This window comes from Micropterus salmoides, unplaced genomic scaffold (genome assembly GCF_014851395.1).
Source record: "Micropterus salmoides isolate LMB-PRFRI ecotype aquatic unplaced genomic scaffold, ASM1485139v1 Ms_hic_scaffold_17, whole genome shotgun sequence".
In the NCBI taxonomy this organism is placed as follows: domain Eukaryota; kingdom Metazoa; phylum Chordata; class Actinopteri; order Centrarchiformes; family Centrarchidae; genus Micropterus; species Micropterus salmoides.
In genome coordinates this window covers 32,202,432-32,227,991 of record NW_024040817.1, presented here as the reverse complement: position 1 = coordinate 32,227,991, position 25,560 = coordinate 32,202,432, and the positions used below count along the sequence as shown (strand labels likewise).

Sequence of the window (25,560 nt, the reverse complement as noted above, 5' to 3'; positions counted from 1 at the left end):
TGAGCAGTTTAAATCCACCTAACAGTAAGGAGTGTCCCTATTTATGAAAACACAGCCTTACATATTCTTATTATACAAGTGTATCAGCCGTTATCAGTTTTAGTTTCATTGATGTAAATGCTTCTGGCATGAATAATATTGAATGCTTGCAGTTTGATAAATTCATGTCACCTGGAACGCTTTGCTTTTATTTTGACAGCATAACTTTGAATTCCGGTGTTAGTGTGGTCACCTATTTTAACTTGACTCGGTGAGGGCCGGGCTCCGGAGCATCCAGGCCGCTGATTGGCCACAGAGACCTGTTATTTCCTCTGAAAATCTTCCAGAAAGAAATGTGGAGCAGCAGGGCCCCCCCTTCCTCCTCCCTTCCTCCTCTCGGCGTGATGTGGAGCTTGGCACCTTTAGAAACAGCACGGGGCGGATTATTTTTGGTGATACGCGTGATTCCTCCTGTCTCACCTTACTCTCACAGGTCATGTATGATTCATCGGCAACGGTGTTGGCGACACAACCGTTTCTGGGTCATATGTTCTCTCTCTCTCTCTCTCTCTCTCTCTCTCACACACACACACAGGACAGGAATTTGAGCTTAATTCATTTTGTTTTCTTATTTTTACTATTTCTGTTTTTGGTTTTTCTATGACACTACCTACTACATTTTTAAATGTGTTTAATGTACATGTTCATCTCCATGTTGGTGACTTAAACGCTGCCTGTCACATCCTCTCTGTGAATGGAGCTTTATTAAATTCATAGAGAAAAACAGGAGTGTACACATATAAAACCAGTTTATTCATAGAATGATAAGAGCATTGCCAAGTTCCATACACTGTGTGCTTTGTAAAACTGGTGTGTGTGTGTGTCTAAAACAAGTGTAAACCTACTGCAGAGGTCATGTTACTGTTCCTGGACAGTGTAATAGATGGAGTCTGAGCTGAGGTGGTTGGACGTCTGGAAGGCCATGTCCATGTGTGGGACTGACTCCATACCCAGTGCTCAGACGGGTGCTCGGCTGCCTTAGGAGGAGAGTGGGTTTGTGGTTGGTGTGGTTGGACTGCCTCCACCTCAGCCCAGATGGACTTTAAACATGTTAGCTGCTGTACTGTCATTCAGGCCACAGGATGCAGACTACAGGAACTCCTGCTGCTCTACCTCTAGCCCTCCTCTCCCTCTGACTCCGATTCTGTGGGCAGGAAGAGAAGAAAGCATGAGAGGCCTGTCCTGTCTGCTGGTTACACTGACAATTACAACATATTTAGGTGCAACACTAACTCTGAAGGCTCTCCCAAAGCTCTCCTGGAGTACTCCTGGCCCTGCATGTTTCAGACCTGTCCCTGATTCAAGGAGAGTATCTTGTTGTAAGTCAAAATTATGTCATTAATTTATAACAATGATACTGTATTCATTGTTTATAACTTTTTTAAATTGGTATAAATGATGACATAACATTTACCATAATTATTTCTTTGTAAGTGTAATTACACTTAATAATAATCAGAAATGTGATCCTGTAAGTAATCATTAGGAGATACTATCATAACTGTGATTATAATTGGTTGGAAAAACTGAAACATTTATTTGATAATAGTTTTATTAATTTTTTTTTTTGCCCTCATTCATCATGAGTGAACTCAAAGATCTAAGACTCTATGTACACAAAATACCTATTTCTCTCAAATATTGTTCACAAATCTGTCAAAATCTGTGTTAGTGAGCACTTCTCCTTTGCTGAGATAATCCATCAGGTGTGGCATATCAAGATGCTGATCAGACAGCATGGGTATTGCACAGGTGTGCCTTAGGCTGGCCACAATAAAAGGCCACTTGAAAATATGCAGTTTCATCACACAGTACAATACCACAGATGTCGCAAGTTTTGAGGGAGCAGGCAATTGGCATGCTGACTGCATGCTGCGTTTCAGAGAATTTTGCAGTACATCCAACCAGTCTCAGAACTGCAGACCACCTGTAACCACACCAGCCCAGGACCTCCACATCCATCATCTTCACGTCCAACATTGTCTGAGACCAGCCACCCGGACAGCTGCTGCAACAATTGGTTTGCATAACCAAAGAATTTCTGCACAAAGCATCTCAGGGAAGCTCATCTGCATGCTCGTCGTCCTCATCGGGGTCTCGACCTGACTGCAACTTCTCACAGCCATTGAAGAGGAGTGGACCAACATTCCACAGGCCACATTCAACAACCAAATCAACTCTATGTGAAGGAGATGTGTTGCACTGCGTGAGGCAAATGGTGGTCACACCAGATACTGACTGGTTTCTGGACCCCGCCGAACCCCCCCGAACCCCCCCAATACAGTGAAACTGCTCATTTTCAAGTGGCCTTTTATTGTGGCCAGCCTAAGGCACACCTGTGCAATACCCATGCTGTCTGATCAGCTTCTTGATATGCCAGACCTGTGAGGTGGATGGATTATCTCGGCAAAGGAGAAGAGAAATGGACCTTTTGTGTACACAGAGAAGTCTTAGTACTTTGAATTCAGCCAATGATGAATGGGGGAAAAACAAAAGGGTTGCATTTATAATTTTGTTCAGTGTAATTATAAGATGCTTAGTCTTGTTCTGTTCTATCTATCTTCTACTAAGTTATACAGTAGTTACGAAATACATGAGGATAGCAGAGTCTGCTACTGTACATGAGTTTGATAAAAAGTCAATTCACAGAACAAAATATCCCCATTTAGAGTTTTGGAGTCATGAAATACATTCAAATTTGCATTTCTCCTTTAATGAATAAAGACAGTTAAACATTTCTTTCCAGATCCCCTTAAAAAACATGTTTGCAGTGATGATCAATTTACTATAAAAACTATGCAAATCCCATGATGCAGTTTTTGAGAAAATGTGTTCCATGAGAATGCACGCTTGGTTGCACTGATAACAAGTACTCCGGAGTCTGGAGGGTATAAAAAAAGGGAAGTAATATTGTTATTGCCTTCTTCAGCGTTCTGGAGCCACTCGACAAACTTCTTCATCTGTTCCAAGAAGACACTCTTCCCTTTGGCAGCATGGCCATCTTTGTACCACTTCAGGATGGCCTCCTCACTCAGGACATCCGCTGAGTTAAGACAGAAAAAACACATCTGGAAGGTCTAGAAGAGGATACAACTGACAGACTCGATACAGTATGAATGTGTGAGACACTGACCTTTGTAGAAGAGCACCACTATCTTAGAGAAGGACTTCATGAAGTGGATGTTGTCGTAGCAGTACTCCTGGATCTTCAGTAGCAACACCAGCTCAGACTGACCCTGAGTGCTGAACACTGCCAGCAGAGGAGCGTAGTGCTGAGAAAGAGCACACACACTGTTACATAGTGAACACCTGACGCTGAAGAAGTATTGCTAATACTACCAAGATTCATGTTCGGAATCAGAATCAGAATCAGAATCAGGTATGTTTTCACATCCAAAAAATTTGCCTTGGTATGTATTGTTGATCAACAGTACACATGAACATAAATATAGAAATATAAATACAGTAAAGAAAAGTAAAAAGTAAAGAGATCAAGTATACATGTATACAAAATAATACAATTATACTATAATCCTTATACAAAACATGCCAAAAATATACAGGATAATTAATTAATGTGCAAAGACTCACAATATGAGCAAAAGAGAATTAGTGCAATGTTAATCCCAACTTTAATATTGAGGCTAATATACTAAAAATACTACTAATGCCAAAACCAGTGCAAACATTAACACAATTCTAATACTAGCAATAAAGACGAGCTACTAACACCAAGACTAATTTCTATTACTATCATACTAATATCAAATATCAAATACCAACATACGATTGCTAAATAGCTGAAGTACCATTGCTAAATAGCTAAATGAAGCAACACTAATAGCTTAGCTATAGTACAATTCCCTGTAGCACTCAGGTAGCATCAATCTAGTAAGCTACTTTTTCAAAAAACCCCATAAAGAGCATGTTAAAAATAATAGATTACCGCCCGGCGGTTGTATGCCTCCATCAACCAGTCAGGTTGCACTTTCTATCCATGTCTGTGCAGACTCCTATACTGTATGTAGTGAACTGAATAAAAAGTTATAAAGTGCATTGTTTGGCTAAATGGTAGTTATCACTAAATGAATGACATGATTGCAGAGTGAAAACACATTGAACTGATTAATGAAGCATTATCATAGATAAACACATGCAGCTGATTGCTATGTAAAGATGGATTTTTATAGAGTCTAGCTACACAACACGTGGTGCTTTTGTTTTCTCCACTCTATGAGCTGTAGGTGAAACTCAGGATCTCTGATACGCTGTTTGCAGTGATGCGAAATTCAGAGCGATGCAAGAAGTGTCCGGCAGAATGGATGAAATGAAGGAAAACCTGTACTGTGGTGGTTATTGTTTACTCTGTGCGTCATACCAGGCAACATGTTTTTGACATCTAATTTGAGGTCACACTGACCTCTGACCTTTGAGTCAAAAGTGTCTCCTATCCAGTGTCCGCACAGCCATGAAATAAGCCAGCAGGGAGGCATAAAAATGAGCTTTGGATATTACACCTTTAAAATACGCATTGTAAAGAGGTGTTTAACAGTTCAGCTCTCAGGGGTGTGTGAGCTGATGAGGGACATGGTGTTGTTGTTGTTGTGCAGTGTAGTGATCAGTTGTGAACAACCTACTTTGAGGTGTTTGAGCGCCTGCTCTGTGACCAGCTCCTCCTTCTTGTTCCACTCCACAGCGTTCATCAGGCACATCCACAACAAGCCAATCACAGCCTGCTCCTGTAGCTTGTTCCTCTTCATCTCCTCCTTCACATACACCACCATCTGAACACACACACACACACACACACACACAGAGACTGGTGTGATCTGATTACACTGAAAGTACTGACTGGATGGTCTCCACACTGGGGGCCCCCAGCTGTCTGTACCTCTCTGATGGAGCACTGCTGGGACAGGCGCTCCTGCAGTTCTTTCTGCAGCTCTTTGCGGGTTCCCAGACTCTGCTGCACACGCAGGAAGTCAGACAGCTCCTTGAGCCCGGCTTCAGTGAAGTACTTAGAGAAATGCTCCACATTCTGCTTGTTAGCAGGAAACAGCTCCTGAAGTCAACATGGGTGGAAAACAACAACTGTTTGACAACGAAGAGCAAAATAATATCCATGGCTTTAGAAGTAATAAACCCTCTTAACAGCTCATCCTCTCAAATAAAGGTTAAACAGAACAAATTCACTGCCTGTTGACTAAATAAAGTGAAAATATTCTTTGCGGATTTAACCACACTAACCACTAGGTGTCTGCTGGGTCTTTTATTTGAAAAATCCTGTGGCTCACAGGAAGAGCAGATATAAATACACATAAGAACTTGCTTGTTATCATTTATGGTGATAGCCATAAGGTCAAACTTCAACAACAGAAAATAGATCTCTGTAAGAAGACATTACACTACTGAAGAAGCCGACTGTGACCCCAGTGTAGGAGTACTCAGAACCCACGGCAGAAATGGACATCAAGCAAATGACAAATAATCTGCATTACTATATTACAGTAGAGAGAAAGTAGGGATTTGGTGGACATAGAAAAGTTCTACTCTGGCTGCCTGAGGTTTGTTTTCACTCATATGGAGACGAGGTCACTTCTGCAGGCTTCTTATCTGGTATCCAGAGCTGCACCTCGACCTGTGCAGGGAAGGGCTCACAGTCAGAGCTCCTGATCTGGGTTGTCTCAGCTTTTAAGCTTTAACATGTAGACCTCCTACTGCTAATTGCACCCAGTTCTGCTACCCTTCATGGTTACTCTCTGATGCTATTTCTAAAGAAATAGACGAGGTATGTCATACCACACAGAGCCTTGTTTTTTTCTTACCAGAAGTCTTTTATCCAGGTTTGCCTTCCTCAAAGATGAGGTTACTGAATTGGCATCTTTCTCTGTGATCCATGCTTTGAACATCTTCACAGCAAACAACGCAGAGAGCCCTGAAAAATGTCAATTTGGAAAAACACTAGTTTAACATAAATATTGAGGACGTGCTCTTCTGCACAATTCCACACACATCTTAATCAATATCTTTACGTGAAGTATATTTTCGTTTCGTTTTGTTTTTTGATGTTAGTGACGCTCAACAGTTCCTGCAGAGGCTTGACAATAAAAAGCCTACCAGGAAAGGGATTTATAATGCCAGTCGAGCTTCTTCAATGTGGAATAATTCTACAGGAAGTGGCAGCATAACAGTGATTGAAAAATAAAGAAACTGACTCTGCTGTTGGACTGATGGAATTATATGGTCATTATACTGACTTTATCGAGATAACATGTAGTAAACATCAGCATATTTGATTGAGATTAAAAACACTTTTGAACGACAGGAAGAGATCAATTCTGAAGAGGCTTTTTAAAAAAAACTATTAGGCAGTTATGTAGAACTTCTCCTTTAGAAAACAGTAGGGTTGTTTCCCCTCACCTTCTTTGACCACGCTGTCAGTGAAGAGGCTGGTGATGATTGGAGGTGGTAATGTGCTGTTGGCCAGCAGGATGCCTGTCAGCATGGCTAGCTTGGTTTGCTCCGACTCACTGAAGGCCTTCAGGAACAGCAGCAGCTACACAACAACAGACAGCACACAGTCACAGTCTGATGTTATTACTGGAGCAAAACAACACCATTTGAACAAATGTGTTCCTTTATGCTATTTGGCCCCTCAAAGACCCCATCTTTATACAAATCATATGAATTAGCGACTAGGGAAGAAACTAATGTTACTCTTAATGTTGCAGCTTTTATTTTATGAATTAATGCATTTCATCAAGCCATAAAAAGAGACCGATTAAAAAAAACAGTTTGGTGTACCAAAAGCAATGAAGTGTTCCTCCAAAGGAAGGCACCCAGGAGGCATCCTTATCAGATGCCCGAATCTCAGTTAGCTCCTTTCGATGCGAAGGAGCAGCGGCTCTGAGGTGGACACTTAAGATCCTAAGACAGGCACTAATGACCTTCTTACACCAGCCGGTGTAAAGAGACTGAAGCAGGAGGGATGTGATCACATTTCTTTGTTCTGGTTTAAAGCCTGGCAGCTGAGTTCTGTAAAGTCTCGAGTTGATCATTACATTTTTGGTTCAGACAAATGTTGCAGTAATTCAGGCGTGATGAGATGAAGGCGTGTAAAATGGTCTCAGTCTCTTTAAAAGATAAGATTGGGTTCAGCAATTATAATCCAAAACCGTGATCGTATTTTTGATATATTTCAACAATAAAAACACAATTTCACAAGCTCTGTGGTGTGCTGCTCCAAACTTCAATTACTGTCAAACTGTAAAATAAAACTATTCAAATTTGACTATTAATTTATTAATGAAATAAGTTCAACAGAGTCAAGATTCAGTCACTGTTTTGGTAATTCTGTGTAGCAGACTTTCTAGTATGTTGTTGTCCGTCATACAGGATTCAGGTCATGTTCAATGTATGATGGTAGTTGGCGCTTGTTTAGTAATGAACACTTGATTAGTGCTTTAAATAGTGAACTGTATAGAGTGCAATCATTTTGGATGCAGCTGTGTCATGCATTACTACATATTATGAAGGCTTCACCTTTTTGATTTCCTCCTCAAAGGCCTTCTCCAGATATTTATATCTCCTGATGAGCTTATTGAAAACCTGCAATTACAAAGTAGACAGTGACACAATTAGCCAAGTATCATTGTGTTTCTATAATGCTAACAGAACCCCATCCTCTTTCCTGTTGCTTGGGGACGGGGAATGTACGCGTACCTGAGCATATAGCCGTAGAGCAGCATGGCTTTCCTCAGTGGTGAACACGCAGTATGCTGTCACCTTGGTCTTGTCACCGTCATCTATACGAGTCCCTCCAGGAGCTGAGGAAGGGACCAGGAGGTTTAAGTTAGAGCTTTTGAACCTCTTATTGAGAGCATAACCTGTCCCGAGCTAGACAGGCAAGTAGGACCCTCTCATAAAACACATTTGAGCACCTTACTGTAAAGTGAACACTGGTCTCTTGGTCAGCGATCATCTATGTTTCATATTCAGGTGCCAGATGATGTGGCTCCAACCCAAAACAGGGCAGGTGGCACTGCTGATGACACTTAGGCTTGCACGGTGTTAAGGCGTACACGATTACATTACTTGCCCACCGTAGTTTTGCTGTTTTAATAATCCGGTTGAAATTCATATTTTTAAGCAATTGAAGATGTAATCATCACCAAAGCATGTGTCATGCAAGAGGGCTAAGTTAATATATTTATTGTCCACCAGGGGAGGCCATTTGTCTTCAGTTGTAGTTCAGGTCAATGTCTGTGGCTTATGTCCCATCACTCACTTTGTAGTTTTCCACAGTTTCAACATGGTAACCATCAGCTGAAGCTGGCTCTGTTTTCAGATCTTGTTTTACACAGTTAACTCATTCTTTTCTCTTGGCTATTTCTAGCGAGCTAGTGCGACACCACAGGTACATCCCAAATTCTCTTATTTGACATTTCCTCACTCCTAGCTTGAACAGTTGTTGAAGTTGTTCTGGTCGGCCATCTTGGAGGCCGTCGCAAAGCAAACTTTATGGAAGTCTCTAACTGGCCAACACATCCCCTTATTGGATTTAAGTTATTAACTGGACTCTGCAGCTGATCGGCCTGATCTGATATGTCACAACGCCACTGGAGTTTCATACAGATAACAGATTAAAACCCTATCTAGTTAAAAATCTGTGTTCATTGTGGGTCCAAGCATTGGCTTGAGTTACATCATTTCACAAAACATTTAGCCTAATAAATAATTTCCAATGTTCAAAAGACACCATTTCTCTAAAAACGTATTTCCTCGTGTTTTCTCTCCTTGCATGGTTTTCCCAGAAAAGATGCAAGGATAAAAAGCCTAACCTAACCATAACCTCAGACCTAACCTAAGACCTAACCCTGTTGAGATCAACGAGCCTTTTCAGAAAAATGTGTCTTCATTGAGTAAAAGCTTAGCTAAAATCCACAAATAAAACTCTGGCAAAGTAATTTGGTGATTAGACTCCATGGTGATAACGAAGTACATAAAATGGAGGAGGAACTGCAGATGTATAGAAATCCCCCCATGGAGTCTTGACACTGGTGGTGGTGAGGATGCAGAAGATGTTGGGGGACTGGATGGGAAGTGGTAAAGGTTCTGCTAGCCTGGATGTGGTGAGCCGGAGGTGTTGCGGTGCAGCAGGGCCGTAGTGATTCGAACTGAAATGACAGCAGTCAGCAGAGGAGAGAACAGAAATGTGACAGTGACTCCATGATTGACCGAGCTGATCGTGGTGACCTGACTGGAAGACGCCCATAGTCAGCTGTTTGGGGCAGGGAGAGAAAGAGTGAATGAGAAAAAGTGACTTGTGAATGAGGACTTACGCTAACCACAGTCTTTAAGAAGACAGACTTTTAGAGCGTCTGGGCCAGTGGTCCTGTTCAGCATCATTTTAAGAAGACTTGCAGCAACATCGTCCTCATTGATAACTAGTGATTATTACATTCTGTTCTGATTCAACCACCAGGATTTATTACTGGGGAAAATGTTCACAGTTTTAGTTTCAGACACAGTGTCTTCACAGAATTTAGTATATACGACGTGATAGTGTTATGCAAGTTCATTAGCATCCTGCCAGGACTGAATGAAAATGTTCCAGTTAGTCTCCTTGAAGCAGTCTCATATTTGCTTGCCATTCATTGTGGTTGCTTTCACCACAGTGAAAAGATAATTTACACTGTGGTCAGATTTCCCAAGGTGAGATCTGCATACCGCTTTATAAGCATCAGGGATATTCCCAATAGTCTCAGTCTGCTCTTTTTGTAGTATAACCTGTTAGCCTGGATGATCTTTAAGCCAAGTTTGTGTAAAGCAAACAACTGACCTCACAGTCAATGACAGCTCTTAGCATGACTTCATCTAGTTTGTTGTTCACAGAGCGCACGTTTGACAAGTTGATGACAGGCAATGAAAATCTGTTCCAGCATCTTCAGTCAATGTCTCACACCTCCTCTTGAGCCCCGCTTTTCCTCTTTTTCTTTGGCCTCTCCAGGCATCTTTCAGGCCGCCGGATTTCATAACAGTCCGTAGACAAGTTTACAGATGAGGACCAGGTCACTACGCACACCAGTTGCTCTCGCATGTAGGTGTAGGTGTAGGCCCGTCCACTAATTGTTCCCAGGTGCAACGGCCATAAGGCAAAAATCTATCCATAACATAAGGTGTGTTGATTCATAATGTCAACTCAGACATTGAGTAGCATGCAAAAACACTCCACCCCAAAATTCATTCTTCTGATGGTTTCTTTATTTGTGATCTGTTTCAGCAAAGAAACAGTAGTCTGTCCAACACAATGCCTGCAGGAAATAAAAGCTTGCATAGCTATGTTATCAGAGTAGTCTATCAGATAAGCCTGAATTCTGAATGCACTTCAACTTTTCCCCAGAATGGATGTTACGAATGTGGCTTCATTTGCTCGTAAGTAAATTAAATAATTGAAAACTAACTAATTAATCGTGTTCATTCAGTGCCATGCTAATTACAACTCACTACATCCATGATATTCAACATGATGAAGCTATTCATGAAATCAGTTTCAAATTTAATAGTGTGGTCAGTTATAGTTGACTAATGTACTGTAGCAGACCTAAAATTTAGTTATGCATTTTAATAAATTTATGAGAATTAATACCCAGTTATGAATTTTATTATTCATAAAATCAAACCAGATTCCTCGTTTCAGGGCACCACCGGAGTTGTTATAATCCTAGAGTCTCCGGACCTCTAGGTAGTTTTAATAATTATACAATTATTACTATTGATTAGTTAATTAATAATCGCTCAATTATCTTAAATCAGTCAGTCAGTCTCATATCTAAAGGGTCAATTCTCTTGGCAGGGACCTAGAAATAGGCAACACACACAGCTCTTGATTATATTACAGTGAATTTATTCTCTAACTAATGTGATAAGAAGATGGTTGGATACAGGGAAAATAGCTGCCTGATCCTGGCTTTTTGCTAGGGATTCTCCGGGGTTCTCCGTGTCTGATTGAAAACGCCTCCTCCGTCTGGCAATTCGGCTGTTTTCAGGTTTCCTTCGTTGTAGCTGGCGAGACCACGTGGCTTGGTCTGACCTCGGTGAAGTTAGCTCGACGAAAAAGGCAAAAAATGGAACTTGGTTGTTCCTGAATTAGTCCAGTGTAACTTAACGGACTGATAACTTTAACAAACAAAAGCAATAAAGAAAATAAAACAAACTGAAGGCAGATCGATGTCGCGGCACTTCACGTGTGTAGCTTCAGGCGAACAAAAGGCCCGTCTCGCTGGCCGAGTCTGGGCGTTGCCTGGCGAGGCCGAAGCGTCCAGCGAGCCGAGCAGAGAGGAAGAGAGAAGAGCGAAGAGAATGAGCGACGTCGCATGTCGCTCTTTTGTTGCCTGGGGCGTGGTTCCCCAGGGGGCGTCTCAGGTTTCCCAAGGGACTGCCTTTCCAAACTTAATGTCTAAAAGAAATCTATTTGCACGTATTATAATCAAACATTTTCCACAATCGAACCTCAATGGTTGAACGGTTGTACTGTTCTAAGTTAAGCATTTGCTAACAGGAAACAATTGTCACATTATTGGTCAGGATATTTATACATTTAACGGCATTTCCGATGAGGGCATGTAATACTTATTTCGTCCACTTGGGGGAGCTCAGGTTACATGAGGAAAGCTTAGATTAAATCAAAGATCACCTCTCTTTAGGAACTGGGAATATTGTTGATTCATCCTTATTAAACATTCCTTTGTCATCATTTCTAAAGAAATTTTGTAGGAAAATATTATGAACAAGCATTGATTACATTGGATGAAGGAGTGTCTTGCTGAATGCTAATGGCTGGTTTGTGTCCCTTTGTCAGTTTAACAGTCAGGCACCACGTTATCAGTTTCGGAATCAAAAGGGTGCCAGCTTTATGGTCGGGCTAGCTCTTAGAGAAAACAACTTTGACCCCTCCCCTTCTTCTCTGGGGAGGAGAAAGGAATTTAGAGTAGCTCCAAATTTATTCAATATAAAATGCACAAATCCACACAGTTGTTCACAACAGTACGTAAAATAAAACAGCAGGACCAGTGGTTAAATAACCTTCGATACAAGCCACTAATTAACCTTGCACATGCACACATCAGCAAAACCACCCTGTGAAAGGTTGGGTGTGCTGCCAATTGCGCAGTAGAGCAAGGCTCAAGCCTTGGTGTGCAGGACCCTGGCTCCCAAAACTAGTTCTAAGGCAGGAAAGAGTGAAGGAGTTACGGTAAGTAGTACTGATCCCCGTAATATAAGTTACTGATCAGCTATCATGTGCTTGCACTATTACACATTAAACAAAACGTCTGGATAACCAGCTAACTGATGAATATTATGATTAACTCTGTGAACCTGCTTTAGGGTTGAGATTGAACATTTTAAGTTTAGTTTAACAGAAAGGGCGTAATGTAAGGCATTCTAGAGTGACTCGTATCCACTGCATTGTATACATTTATCCAGCGCAGTTGAAAAAGCTTATTAGGAGTCAGCTGTAAATTTTCCCGGTAAGTACGTTTTGTTTATAACCCGTTTTTAGCTAGTGAAAATAAGCATTCCGGTTAAAATCACAGCTGACATGAATTACAGATACTAACCAAACTTAGCTAACCAAACTTGCTAGCACCGTCGTCTGGTTCAAATATGGCCACGTCTGGTGGTTGCAAGAAATCTACGTGGCGGCGGCCAAACTAAACTTGAGGCTTCAAAACGGCAGTCCACAAACCAACGGGTGACATCACAATGTCCACTTGTTTTGATCTTGGAGACATTCAAGTTTGCATTTGATAACACTGAAGACATGTGGAAGTTTTGTGAAGAAAGTCAAGACAGCCAGGGACGTTAGGCATACTATGAATGCTGACTCGACTGGACGACAACTAATGACTTGGAATAGTAGCAGTGTATACTAATTTGTGATATATGCTGTTTGCTGAATAAAGGGCAACAGAACGGCAAACGGCTGTAAAGTTGGCTCTGCCAAATCAATCATTGCTGGTTGGCACAAATCACTTCAGGTTAACCAGCAACATTGCCAGAGACACCAGATTTAAAAACTCTGGTATACTGCGAGCACAGATAGCTTTACTTGGCAGTCCCACACTCAGGCTTTAATGAAGCACTTTGATTTTACCATGAAGAACACAGCTAGCTAGCTAATGTTAACAATCTGCCTCTGTACCAAAAGTCTTCAGAAATGTCTTCTTCTCTCACCCAAAGAGGATTAGCAAATATTAGCTATATGTATGAGCTACTTATGTATACACGGTTTGTTTCAGGGCACTAATTCAGTTGCTTTCCAGGTATTTGCCACCTAGCTAGGTGTGCAAGCACCTCATTTAGCAAACATACTAGGGTGACCAGATGTCGCCGTTTTCTGGGGACAGTCCCCAGTTTTGGTGGCCTGTCCCCATCTGGAGCTGTCCCTGAATGTCCCCGTTTTTAACTGTTTGTTAATCATAGATTGTATAAGGTGTTAACAGACCTGAAATTAGATTTTAAGTGACCAGAAAGACTGGACAGCAGAGCATACAGGTGTTGTGCCGTGATCGTTCGCCAAAAACTGATCGCTGTTCGTGCAGCATGTTAAAGCTGTATCGTCCAGTCAATTTTTCACAAATGCTTTTCAGCTGTAGAGGGCAGAGGTAATAATTCTTCTGGCAGTTGCAATGAACACTCTCCATCTAATTTATGAACTTCCTTTGGTGCTAAGTTACTCTGGCCTGATGTGCCATATAAAGAATGACAATATGATGGCAATTTATCCACTACAGTGGTGTTTCAGCAAAGAACATGAACTACTTTTTGAGAAATGTAGGGAGTTCACTGGTGCTTAGTGAGGAGATGTCTTTGATTAGTGAGAATCACTGTGTTAATCTGACATAGCCCCCTGTGATCTCTTTGTCTGTGTGAATAACTCAGCCTTGGACTGAATTTATGTGTTTCTGCCAGGATACCACAATACTGACCACTTTAATGTTGTATGGAAGAATACTGATGGTCAATACAAAACACCAACTCAATGTCTTCATTTTCCATAGGAACAGCAGGGTTTTCTATTAGCCGACAATGATATTATTTTATAGCAATTGCTGCGCGCTGATAATATTTAATTATCATGAAACCATTTTTATAATAATTAAAAGATAACATTATCAGCATGTCTTTCAAATTAAACATTCACAGTCACAGTGACACTCACCCAGCATGCTTCCTGCGATGAGGATGTCAAAGAGAGTGTCTGCATAGCGTCTGTAGTCCAGTCGCGACCCTGTGACATCTAGAAACTTGGCTACAGCATCCAGGTCGTCGCCTGCTTCACTGAGGCCTGTAACAATTGTGTCTCGAAAAACTGTTGGCTCAAACTTCTCCTTTTCATCTAGGAGAGAGGATCACATGATCAGTGCTAAAAAGATAGAAAGTGTCATCTGACAAGGCAAGTTTAATTGTATAGCATGTCAACAAGACAATTCAAAGCGCTTTGCATAAAACATAAAGCAACATAGGGCAACATAAAAAGACATTTAGAATTAAATACAATTACAAAAATGTTTAAAAAGAAAATAGCATACATAAGAGTTACAGTGCATCCGGAAAGGTCTGGGACAGGTCTACTTTTTGTCCCCAGAGTCAAAACTATACATGAAGAAGCAGAGTTCAGTTTGCTCCATATATCTGGAACAAACTCCCAGAAACCTGCTGGTCTGCTGAAACTGTCAGTTTCTCTTTAATCAAGGCTGAGGCCTTTTTTTTCCCTTCTGCTGGCTTTTATTAAATCTAATCTGAGGCTTCTGGTTAATATCCTACACTGCACTGTTTACAGTGCATCCAGAAAGTATTCACAGCGCTTCACTTTATCCACATTTTTATCATGTTACAGCCTTATTCCAAAATGGATGAAATTCATTATTTTCCTAAAAATTCTACAAACAATACCGCATAATGACAACGTGAAAGAAGTTTGTTTTAAATCTTTGCAAATTTATTCAAATAAAAAATGAAAATAGCACATGTACACAAGTATTTAGCTGACTTAGATGTTGATGAAACGGCCGCTTTCGTCAACAGTCCCCTGAAGGAAGATGGAGCAGGATGGTTTACAGTTCATGTAATCACCTCCTCTTACAGGTGGACCTCTGGAACCTCATGTGGCATCCGATGACCCCATTAGGGTCACAGAGTCAGTGGAAGGCAGCAGCAGAAACAGCCTTTTCTCATTTGGCCAGGAGATAAAGGTTGGAACCATGCCCGACATGATGGTCCACAATGATTCAGTGCACGGCCGACTGGGACACATCGAATTTGTCAGACATCTCCCTGAAGCTTCTTGGTAATAGGCACCAGTGTCTAACGCAAACACGCGCTATCAAACGCTGTCAAGATGCCAAACCACCAAGCAGCGATATGACCCTAACCGTAAAGCCATGTTGGCCAATCAGAGCATAATAAAATCATAAACAAAGCAGGCAGTGGCGCACAATCTGACATCAAACACAGTAGATAACGACACGCCGGTTTTACTGTCTACATCACAACGCTGCAACCGGCGTTTCTTAAAATCTTCCTCAAAGAGAACAACCTGAGATTTACAGAAGATCTAACTGGCAAAGCTCTGCGGGAGAAACTTTGGCCACTGATCGAGGCTGCCAAAAAACAAGGAAAGAAAGCTCACTTCACTGGGACTCGCGTGATAATAGAAGGGAAGGAGATAAGCCCACCGCTGTCTCTACTGCAAGCACAACCGACACCGGCCCTGATGAACACTGCAAGATCTCCCTGATGGACGTCTGTAGTCACGATTCACAATTTGCATAAACACTGTTTATAGTTAGGCCTACAATTCCGTTTAAAGCTGTTGGGCCTGTGAGTATAAGGTTATGTCATTCCTGGTATGTTTAATCCAAAATCCTTAGGCTTAGCTTTCTTAAGGGATGAAAACACTGTCTTTATCGGTTGTTTCTCTCAATGCCAGGGGACTAGGAGAGAACATTAAGCGTAAAGCAAAACAGCAAAAACTTTTTTTCCCCCCAGGAATCACATTCAGTGATAATGATGCTACTTTTGGAAAACTCAGTGGGAAAATGACATATGGTTGTCACACGGTTCAGAAAGATCTGCAGGGGTTGCTATCTTAAAGAATAACCTTGATGGAGATGTCTTGCACTCAGAAAGTGAACCCAATGGCCGTTACATGTTATTAAATCTTAATATTGATAACAACAGTCTCCATAACCATAACACCAGACTCGAATGACTTTTTGCTTGATGTTTTAGAATCCCGTTTTTTACATTGGTTATCTATAATACCCAAATTTACTGCTTCTTGTGGTGACTTCAACATTGCTTTAAATAGTTCCTTAGACAGATGGCCTCCAAATTCAATAAATTCCTCATCGGTCGATTTGTTGATATTTAAGCAAAAATTCAACATGATATATGGAGGGGAAAAATCCTAATGTTAAACTTTATACATGGAGTAATAAGGCTTGCACAATGTCACGTATTGATTAGAGCTGTGTCACTCCAAGTCTCTCTTAGATCTAAAGCTAGTCAATCATTAAGAGGCTCTTATTGGAAACTTAATAACTCCACTTTAAAACATGATCTAATAATTAAGAAGATCCAAACATTGATTAATTGTTTCTGGAACAAGTCTCTTAAATTTGAGGTGTCAAAATTCTTAAGATAGTACGGGTCCTTTTTGTCCAAATCAAACAATAATAATTACCAGAATAACTGCTCTCTTTCAGATTATGCCTGAAAATCTATCAGAAAATGACAAGCAGGATTTAATTTTATAGCAAAATCGCTTGAATGAAATATACCGAGCCAAAGCAGAGGGAGCCTTTGTGGGGTCAAGGTGTAAATGGTTGGAGGAAGGAGAGCAAAACACTGCGTATTTCTTCCAATTAGAACAATCCCACAATAAATCCAACTCTATTCAAAAACTCTGCATTAATGGTGTTATTACTGATGATCCCCAAAAGATAGCTAATTACTGCTCCACTTTTTATGAAAATTTGTCAGCATAATGAGGTAACACTTTTTTAGGATACCTCACTAAAACAAAGTCAATCTTGAATGGCCAAAAAGATTTTTGTGAAAGCCCAATAATTGCAGATGAAGTCTTGTCTGCCATTCGTCATCTAAAACTCAACAAATCTCTAGGTGTTGATGGCTTAACCTCTTATATTGCTATCGCAGAACAACTTGCCCCCTTCCTTCACCGCATGTACACAGAAGGCATTGAAAACTAAACTCTCCCACCCACTCTCTCTCAAGGACTTATAAGTCTAATTCCAAAGCATAGGAAAGATCCGCTGTGCATTGACACCTGGCGGTCAATTTGCCTTTTTAATAATGATTACAAAATCCTAGCACTAGTTTTTGCCAAATTCTTTTAAAAGCTGTTTTGGACCAAATTTTTGATGAAAACCAAGCCGGCTTTTCGAGGCATAGACATATATCCAATAACATCAGGCTTGTGCTGGACCTCATTGATTATGCTGATCTTAGTGATGATGATGGCTATATACTGTTTCTTGATTTCTGTAAGGCTTTTGACATAGTCAAACACAACTTTCTCTTACGGGCCTTGGATAAATTTGGCTTTGGCGCTTACTTTTGTGCAGCCATTAAAACCATGCAAATTGTTCAATTAAACTGTATGGAGGCACCTCACCTAGATTTGACCTAAAGCACTCATCTTTCTCTGGTTAAACAGCTCCTCAATTCTAGTGGTGAATTAATGTCAAACTCTGAACTCTGAACTCTGAACTGAGGGAATATGCCTTAGTTTTTGATGCAATCCCTTGTGGTGCTCTAATGCATCTTAGAAATTATAATAACACAATATCCGAGCTACACGTACTGTTTCAAAAAGAAATAGTCTCTGTTACAAATGTGGTTCCTTATTGGAATAACCTTACTCCAAATTTGGACTGTAACAAAATTTGGTGCTTATCTTCCAAATATCTCATTTTAAATAAGGTAAAAGAAGCGTCTTTAAAAATGTTGCATCGCTATTATCCCTCCAAGGTATTTCTACGAAGATATATAAGAAAGACATTGATGTGGACTGCTCATTTTGTCAAATGGCTCAAGAAGACGTGCATCATTTATTTTGGACCTTTCCCCACACTTGTCCACACTTTTTCTCCCAATATATTGACTCTGAAATCTCACTTTCTTATGAAAATAGATTGTTATTTCTAAGACAAATAATTTGGATGAAAGCTATCAAGACCTTGCATCTATTTACCCTGTTTAACATCTTTCAGTGGTGATTTGTGATCCTTTTTTGTAAATGTTTTTTTTTCTGTCAGCCCAATGCTGCCCTGGTATTGTCTGCTTTTGTGTATTATATGTTCACCATGTTTGTCAATGAAAGCATCAATTAAAAAACAAACAAACAACTGACTGAGTCGCACCAAACAGTCCACAGTCCAGAGCGTAAAGCTAAACACTGATGTAACAGTAACATCAACAGTACTGCCGTATAACATCCAAGTCGCACCAAACAGACTACATTGTAAAGTCACACACACAAAAAATATTTATTTATGATGTTTATTTAATGCTACGAAAGGACAAGAAAAAAATTAACACCTTCGTAAATGAAATGTAATACTTTTAAGACCTTATATTTAGAATATTAAATTTAAGCCTTTTTTAATAGTTTTAAGACCCCGCGGGTACCCTGAAATCTCTGGAACTGTGGTCAATATCAATATGTTATATCAATATATATATAATATCAATATGGTCTGTTTTTACACAGTCGAATGGATTAGAGGAGTCTTGTACAAGCACCGTGGACCCTGATGAGCTTCGAATTAAAGTGTGTAGCTATATTACATTCTGTGAGGAGAGTGTTATACACTTACATAACAGGTGAGCTGTATCCAAATAAAAAAATCAGAGAAAAAAAAGGTTCCTAGGTCATGGAAACAGTCAAGTATCGTTCCAGTGGCTGAGAACAAGTCTCCTAAGGCATTTGAGATCGTAGACTTGTGGCTCTGACTTCACTGGTTAGGTGAGCTTTTTAACAGGAAGTTAGTTGGGGCGGTGGGGCATTCACTGGATCTTCTGCAGTTTGCATGTAGGAACAAAATAGAGGTGGATGATGTTGTTCCTACCCTTCTTAACTTCATTTTTAAACACCTTGAAGGCTCAGGTACACATACACGCTTATTGTTTTTAAATTTCTAACACAATTTAGCCCCACATTTTAGACAGTAAACTGCTGAGGCCTGGCATCGTTCAGTGTTTACCGTTTCAGATTTTCTGGATCCCAGGGTGTTGGGTTAATGGCACTATGTCTGACATGTTGTTCTCCTCCACTGGATTGCCACAGGGCTGTTTCCTGTAACTTATTTTATACATACTGTACAATGACGACTGCACAAGTTCCCTTCCTGGTAAAGCTAAAGTTCACTGAGCCTCCTGCAGGGGAGTGGTTCTGCCCAGTGGTTGATGACTTTGTTCAGTGGTATGATAAATGTTTTAAAAACTAAATGTAAATTTCAGAAAGCCCTACATGCTCGGATCACTGAACAGGTTCAGTGGCTCGACATATTTTACAGTTCCCTCAGGCCACCAAACTGTTAAGTTCCCATGAGGAATCAGCTGATGATTAGTTTCCCATTTAACTACTGGAGGCTGATGATGTTTTTGGCCATGCATACTCAGGTTTCTTGTTGTCACTTGACGTATTGATGTGTTCAGCTACCGCTTTGGTAAGAATAAAAACTTGTCAATCAATGCAATGTCTTAGATTATTTTCTCTCTGTGCAGAAGCTCATACAGACAGTGGAACACCACCTATGTGAATGTGACGCTTCATGAGGACATGAATGTCTACTGGGCCTTGTGTGTGTGTGTGTGTGTGTGTGTGAGTGAAGAGCAGATCTCAGAGGGCTTGTGTAATAGCTAGTCATTGAATACAAGGTTCATATGAAGCCAGTATACAAATACCTAAAAGCTCTATTTGGTACTCACCCCTTTTCCTGGTCTTAAACCTCTGGCCTGTGAGCACGGGCTTCTGCGGCTTACTGGTATTCATACAAGTCCTAAAAATAGACACAAACAAACGCACCGTTTTGAAGCCTCAAATTTGGCCGATAGGGCGCATCCATGTTGAGTTTTTGCATCCAGCAGCACCGGACGTGACCATATTTGGACGAGACGGCGGAGCTAAAGCCGTGTGTGGAGCTAGCTAGCTTGCTTAGCTAGGTGCATCTGTAATTCACGTACCTGTCATTTTAACAGGGTTGAGAAAGAGAACAACCAACTCCTAATAAGCTTTTTCAGTGGTGCTGGTTAAATTTACACAGTGCCATGGGTACGAGTAACTCTAGCCTGATTGACACGTTGCCATGGTAACGACTTGTCAATCATAGATAGTCCCGCCCTGAAGCATACTCTGCTTTCTGGTCTATTTTCCTCTAAATGGGACCATAATTTACTAAATGCTGTGTTGAAGAAGACTTGAAACTAGCAATTGAGACCATAAACTCATCAGGAAAGTGGTAATAAATAGGGTAATGAAGTAGGGTCATTTCACCATTATTTCTAATGTAGCCGGACTTCTTTTTGCAATGAGAAGAGTCGCCCCCTGCTGGCTGTTCAATAAAATGCAGGTTTAAGGGACTTCCACGTTTGCAGCAGTTCGCTGACCGGAAGCTTCCCGCTTCGTGGGAACCATAGACTGTATATAAAAAGGTGGGAACACATTTTGACAAATAAACGCAGGTCTCCATTAAACGCCTGGTCTGGTTTTTATAGAAGTTCTATGGGTGTATATGACCGCTTTAGCTGCTTCTCAGCTGCTTAAATCGTGCATACAAATATCAATGTTTAAACTTATGATCAATATGTCAGTATTAGGTTGGTTCAGGGGCGTAGGAGCGACTTTGAACCTGGGGGGGACGCTGAAATGCTCGGGGGTTTGTTTTCAGGTTTGTTTGTTTTTTTAAATAAAGCACTTAAATAACTGATAGATTAATAGTCTGCAAATAGTTGTATTATTTTTCTCTATTCTTTTTAATATTATTATATAACTGGCATTGTCTTTTCCATATTTATATATTTCTACATTTATTTATGTCAGCTGTATATTTGTCTGCGTGTAGCACCTTATCACCAAAACAAATTCCTCATATGTGTTAAACATTACTTGGCAATAAACCTCCTTCTGATTCCAATTACATGCTCATTTCTAATGACTTTTGAAAACAGAATGTACTTATTAGTGTGGCTGAAAGAGGGTCTTTGCAGTGACAGAAGATGGAGAATAGACTGGAGAGGGGAGATTATGAAAACTCGAAGAGGGAGAGGGTCAGAGAGAGGGAGTATAATATAACTAGAACAAAACTGACTACATACCATAAAAACCATGGAACAGCTGCTAGTTAATGTAGCCACAGTACAAATGTATTCAGTTATCCTAATGTTACACTTGATGTAGCTGTCTGATATTGCCTGTGTCTCACTTGGCCCTGACTCTCCCTGCAACAAATGTTTGTGAACACAGAGCTGTCTTCAAAGCAAACTGATGACATGCCGTTCGAATAACAAAGTCTTTTTACTACGTGAGTTTTAGAATTTACTACGTCTACTAGCTATCCATACAACTTACAAGCTCGTCCTCCTCAGTTTCTTATACTCCTGCTTCTGTGACCTCTGACCTCTTCTTCTTAAAATACTGCAGGATGTATGTCTCTGTGAGAACATTTTGACTACTTTCAAATTGTTTATGGACACGTAGCAGAGACACATGCACACGTCCTGGCACATGTTTTTAAAGCCAAAGATGGTCACAGACAGACGCAAAAAAGTGGCCCAGGAGTTTGTCTCTGGTCAACCCACTCTCCAGACAAAGCATGTGTTGGGGCCTCTGGGTCTTTAGAGACCTTTATTCATGCATTCTTGAGAATTTTATGCAAGTAGAGTACATAACTGAATGAGCCTTTAAAATACATCATAACTAGAAACACCCCTCTAACACTCCTAAGTAAAGTAATCACTTCAGCTGAGCCCTTGAGTCACGCCTAAAGCTCAACAGGACTGTTTTATCCACCATGTTTTCTCTCTCTGTGCATCTCAAAAATTTTTGTTTTCTGAATAAATAACAGCTGGTCGCTGCTGAGTGAAGCCAAGATTAGTTTCACCGGTGACATTCTGTTCACAGAATCACACATCTAACACATCTATTAAACAGTAACCAATGTAAAAAAACAACAACAACAAAAAAACAAACAAACAGGCTAATATCCATCGAAAGAATGCGATGTTCTTTTCAACAACAGGAAACAGTTAATATATCAGAATCATTCTAGTGATCATCAGACCTAGATGTTACGTTTGTTCTGCAGAGACTAAAGACGTTTTCAATGCGCCGTTAATAGAAATTGAAAATGTATCACTTCTCGTCTTGTTAAAGAGTGACGCAGGCTGCTTACCAACAAGCCACCAGTGCCATGGTGTGCGCTCACTGGATTTCAGTTGTTTCAGTAGAACAATAAAGCCTTAAACTGAAAATGTATTTGCCTGATTTTCTACATGTTTATATCTACCCAGCTCATTCATATCTATGATAAGCGCCCGTCTCTGTACCATAAAGGAGACCTGGCGTTCTTCTGCGTAACTGCGCGCACAGCCTGGCTGACAGCTCATTCGGTTAACGAAGCCTATAGCAGATTACAGACTGGTGAAGTTATTAAATAGATTACTGGCCCACAGAAAATACTGGAATAAAGAGTAAAAGTAGGCTACAGTTTTGAAAAAGGAACGTGAAAAGGTGCCAATTACTTTTTTATTTTATTTATTTATTTTGCAAAATTACGTTACTTGTAACAAGTCACTACCCCCCCTGCAGCAGGCCTCCCCACTGCTGTCTTCAGGTTCAAAAAGAACAGCACAAAATAAAGGTAATATTGAGGCACTTTGCTGCACTCTTTTTTTTTCTCCCTTAACTTTTCAGCACCACATTTGCCTTCTGTCACGTTTTCTATAGGCCTACGTGATTTTTGTCTGCGTTTCAACCGTTTAATCATGTCTGATGCGGAGTGTGTCATTGATTGATTAACTAGTCACTCAAACCGCCTCGGCTATGAGCCATCTCCAAAATCGTCGAAAAATGTGAGGGAGACAAAACATAGATTTTGAAATGTGGGGGGGACATGTCCCCCTCATGTATAATGGCTCCTACGCGTATGGGTTGGTTAGATTCTCCACAATTCAATCGTTCAGTTCATTTAAGGGAAACAAAAAGCCCCAAAGTCTAAAAATAATTCATATAGATTTACCGGTGTAACCTGTACGGTACAAGAGATAAAAAGAAAAGAAAAACGTGCAGACTCCCGTTACCTTTGGAGCGCTTGTTAAGTCTGAATGTGTCCGTTCCTTGATTATTTATATTATATGAAGTTGAGAATATTTCGCGTCACCACAAAGTATGTAGGCCTGCTTGCTCTGGACCTTGCTCTGCATGAAACATGAGAGCACAGACAGTTCGTACGTGGGTTCATGAGATTTTGCGGGAGAGGAAACACCTCCGCGAGTATGCACATCGCTTCGTCCAAGATCGGATGTGCTCGGTGCGGTGTTTGTCCCGCCCCTCCTGCACTGTGATTGGACAGCTGGGTAAAAAGTGACAGTGACGAGCGCAGCTTTTTTCCCAAAGTTGAACATTTTTCAACTCTCGGAACCGGAAAAAAACGCTCAGCGCTCAGCACCCGGCGCGGAAAAGACGCTCAGCGCCTCGTCACGCTCCTGCTGTTTTTACCAGCTAGTAAAATCGCGGCGCTCCCATTGCAATGAATTGAAAATAGACGCTGGAGTCAGAAAAAAACGCTTTGGTGGACACGGGCCCTAAGCGTTGCGCGCCCTGGGCGCATCGCGTTTTGGCCGCCTGCTGTGCCTTGCGTTTTTGAATGAGTGCTCTGAGCTCACTAAATTGAAAAAAATTCAGCTCGTGCCCGACGTCATTCGTGTTTTTGTCCAATCTAATGAATGGAGAGAGGAACCCTCAGTTGTAGCCTACTGACGGAAGTTTACAGTTGCTTGGATTGTCAGGAGACTGCAACAGTCTGTCTCCAGCTCATCCTAAAATAAGCCTTAAACCGACCATCATTAAGACGAAGCCCCTGGACCAGCTCGTAGTCTACTTACTACCAGCGGTGTCTCCTCTTTCTGAGGGTCTCATGTGCCCACACAGATCTCCCTTTCCCTGTCCCCTGCGTGTTTGTAGGCTACACCTCCCACACTCAAACTTTGCCAGAGCAGGCGTTTTCCGTTTGTCTATTTTTTTTTAAAGCAGATGTTTTTAGCAACAAAAGACACAGACCTGTGAGTTGTGATCAAGTTTCTGCTAATATCCGAATGCCAGTTATTAGGGCAAACCAAAGATTACAGATTGCTGGCGCTATAATCTTTGATTAGACCGACAGGACAGCTGATTCGGTGGTTACCTAGCAACATAAAAAACCGCAGCGCCTTGCTCTTTTCTAAATTCAAATTGCTGCTGTGCGCCTCGCGTTTTAGAACCTGCAAAGCGCTTTCTGTCTGATAGGGGCCTGATTCTTCTCGTTTTATAGCGGTTGGCATCACTGCCACCTACTGGATTAAACAGTGCAAAATATTTACAGTGTCCACCCAAAGTGATTCCATTCAGAACTGTAGTCCGTCTAGTTATATAACCTATTATAGTATATATATATTTTTTACACAAGTAATATTCATACTGTTTGAAATAAATAAACTGTTTTCATAGTAGTTTCAGTGTTGTGCCAAAGGAGTTAAAGGCCTGTTCCATACAGACGCCTGTCCCAAATATAGTCAGGGTCAATTCAGTGATTTTAGCAAATAAAAGCCCGGGCTATTAATCGACGTTTTACAGTATTCCAGAGGATCAGATTCACAATTTTTATACGATAAGCTTAAAATGATGACATGATCTGCTTAAAAGTTAATTGGAAAATGATAACCACTGTTGGCCATTTACACTCAATACTGAGCTACCTGCTAGTGTGCTAGACGACACACCACACTGTTGAACAGCAAAGTGGCACAGAAGACACAGCCCTCTTAGTAGTTCCTCAGTATCATAAAAATAAAATTGAAAGTTGTGAGCAGCAACATGCAGCCTGAAGAAGTATGTCCCAGCCTTAAGACTTGCCTCCTACAGTTAGTAAGTTAAAATAGTAACTAAAAATTCCCTAAAGTAGCAAGAGCACAAGACTAAGCAGCGTATAGCAAATAGCTTATTCATTGAGCTTAAGTACTGTTATTTGGCACTCCCCACCAATATTTAACTCGCTTAAAGAATTTATTCCTGCTCCTCTGGAGCAGCTCTTTATCTGGGAATTATTTTAATAGAAATTATTTTATTAAAAATAAGTGGCAAGTTAAAAATGCTTACCAGCAATGAGTGCCTTGTGCTGCCTGTAAGTGAGCTGCACAGCGTTGACTGTGTGTTTCTGCCTACTAACCTTGTGC

At 40.8% G+C, this 25,560-nt stretch overlaps 1 protein-coding gene across 2 annotated transcripts; it reads right to left on the bottom strand.

The window, feature by feature from the left end:
• Positions 1–726: 726 nt before the first annotated feature.
• Positions 727–25,560, bottom strand: bzw2 (basic leucine zipper and W2 domains 2). Of its 2 annotated transcripts, none has more exons than XM_038725428.1 (12): positions 25,484–25,560; positions 20,062–20,132; positions 14,264–14,440; positions 7,762–7,865; positions 7,582–7,647; positions 6,460–6,595; positions 5,865–5,974; positions 4,931–5,101; positions 4,677–4,823; positions 3,173–3,311; positions 2,960–3,082; positions 727–1,183 (listed from the first exon to the last, which is right to left on the bottom strand). In XM_038725428.1, exons 2-12 carry the CDS (start codon positions 20,123–20,125, stop codon positions 1,155–1,157), a joined length of 1,266 nt encoding a protein of 421 aa, XP_038581356.1. In that variant the 5' UTR covers positions 20,126–20,132; positions 25,484–25,560; the 3' UTR covers positions 727–1,154. The 2 variants fall into 2 exon arrangements, with proteins under 2 accessions (XP_038581356.1, XP_038581357.1); XM_038725429.1 differs by lacking the exon at positions 25,484–25,560 and adding an exon at positions 23,431–23,576.

Coding starts and splice junctions, on each gene's coding strand:
- bzw2 (XM_038725428.1), bottom strand. CDS start 20,125: ATGAATACCAGTAAGCCGCAGAAGCCCGTGCTCACAGGCCAGAGGTTT. Junction 5,102..5,864: donor ACCTGGATAAAAGACTTCTG/GTAAGAAAAAAA, acceptor TGTTGACTTCAG/GAGCTGTTTCCTGCTAACAA. Junction 3,312..4,676: donor AGGCGCTCAAACACCTCAAA/GTAGGTTGTTCA, acceptor GCTCTTTCTCAG/CACTACGCTCCTCTGCTGGC.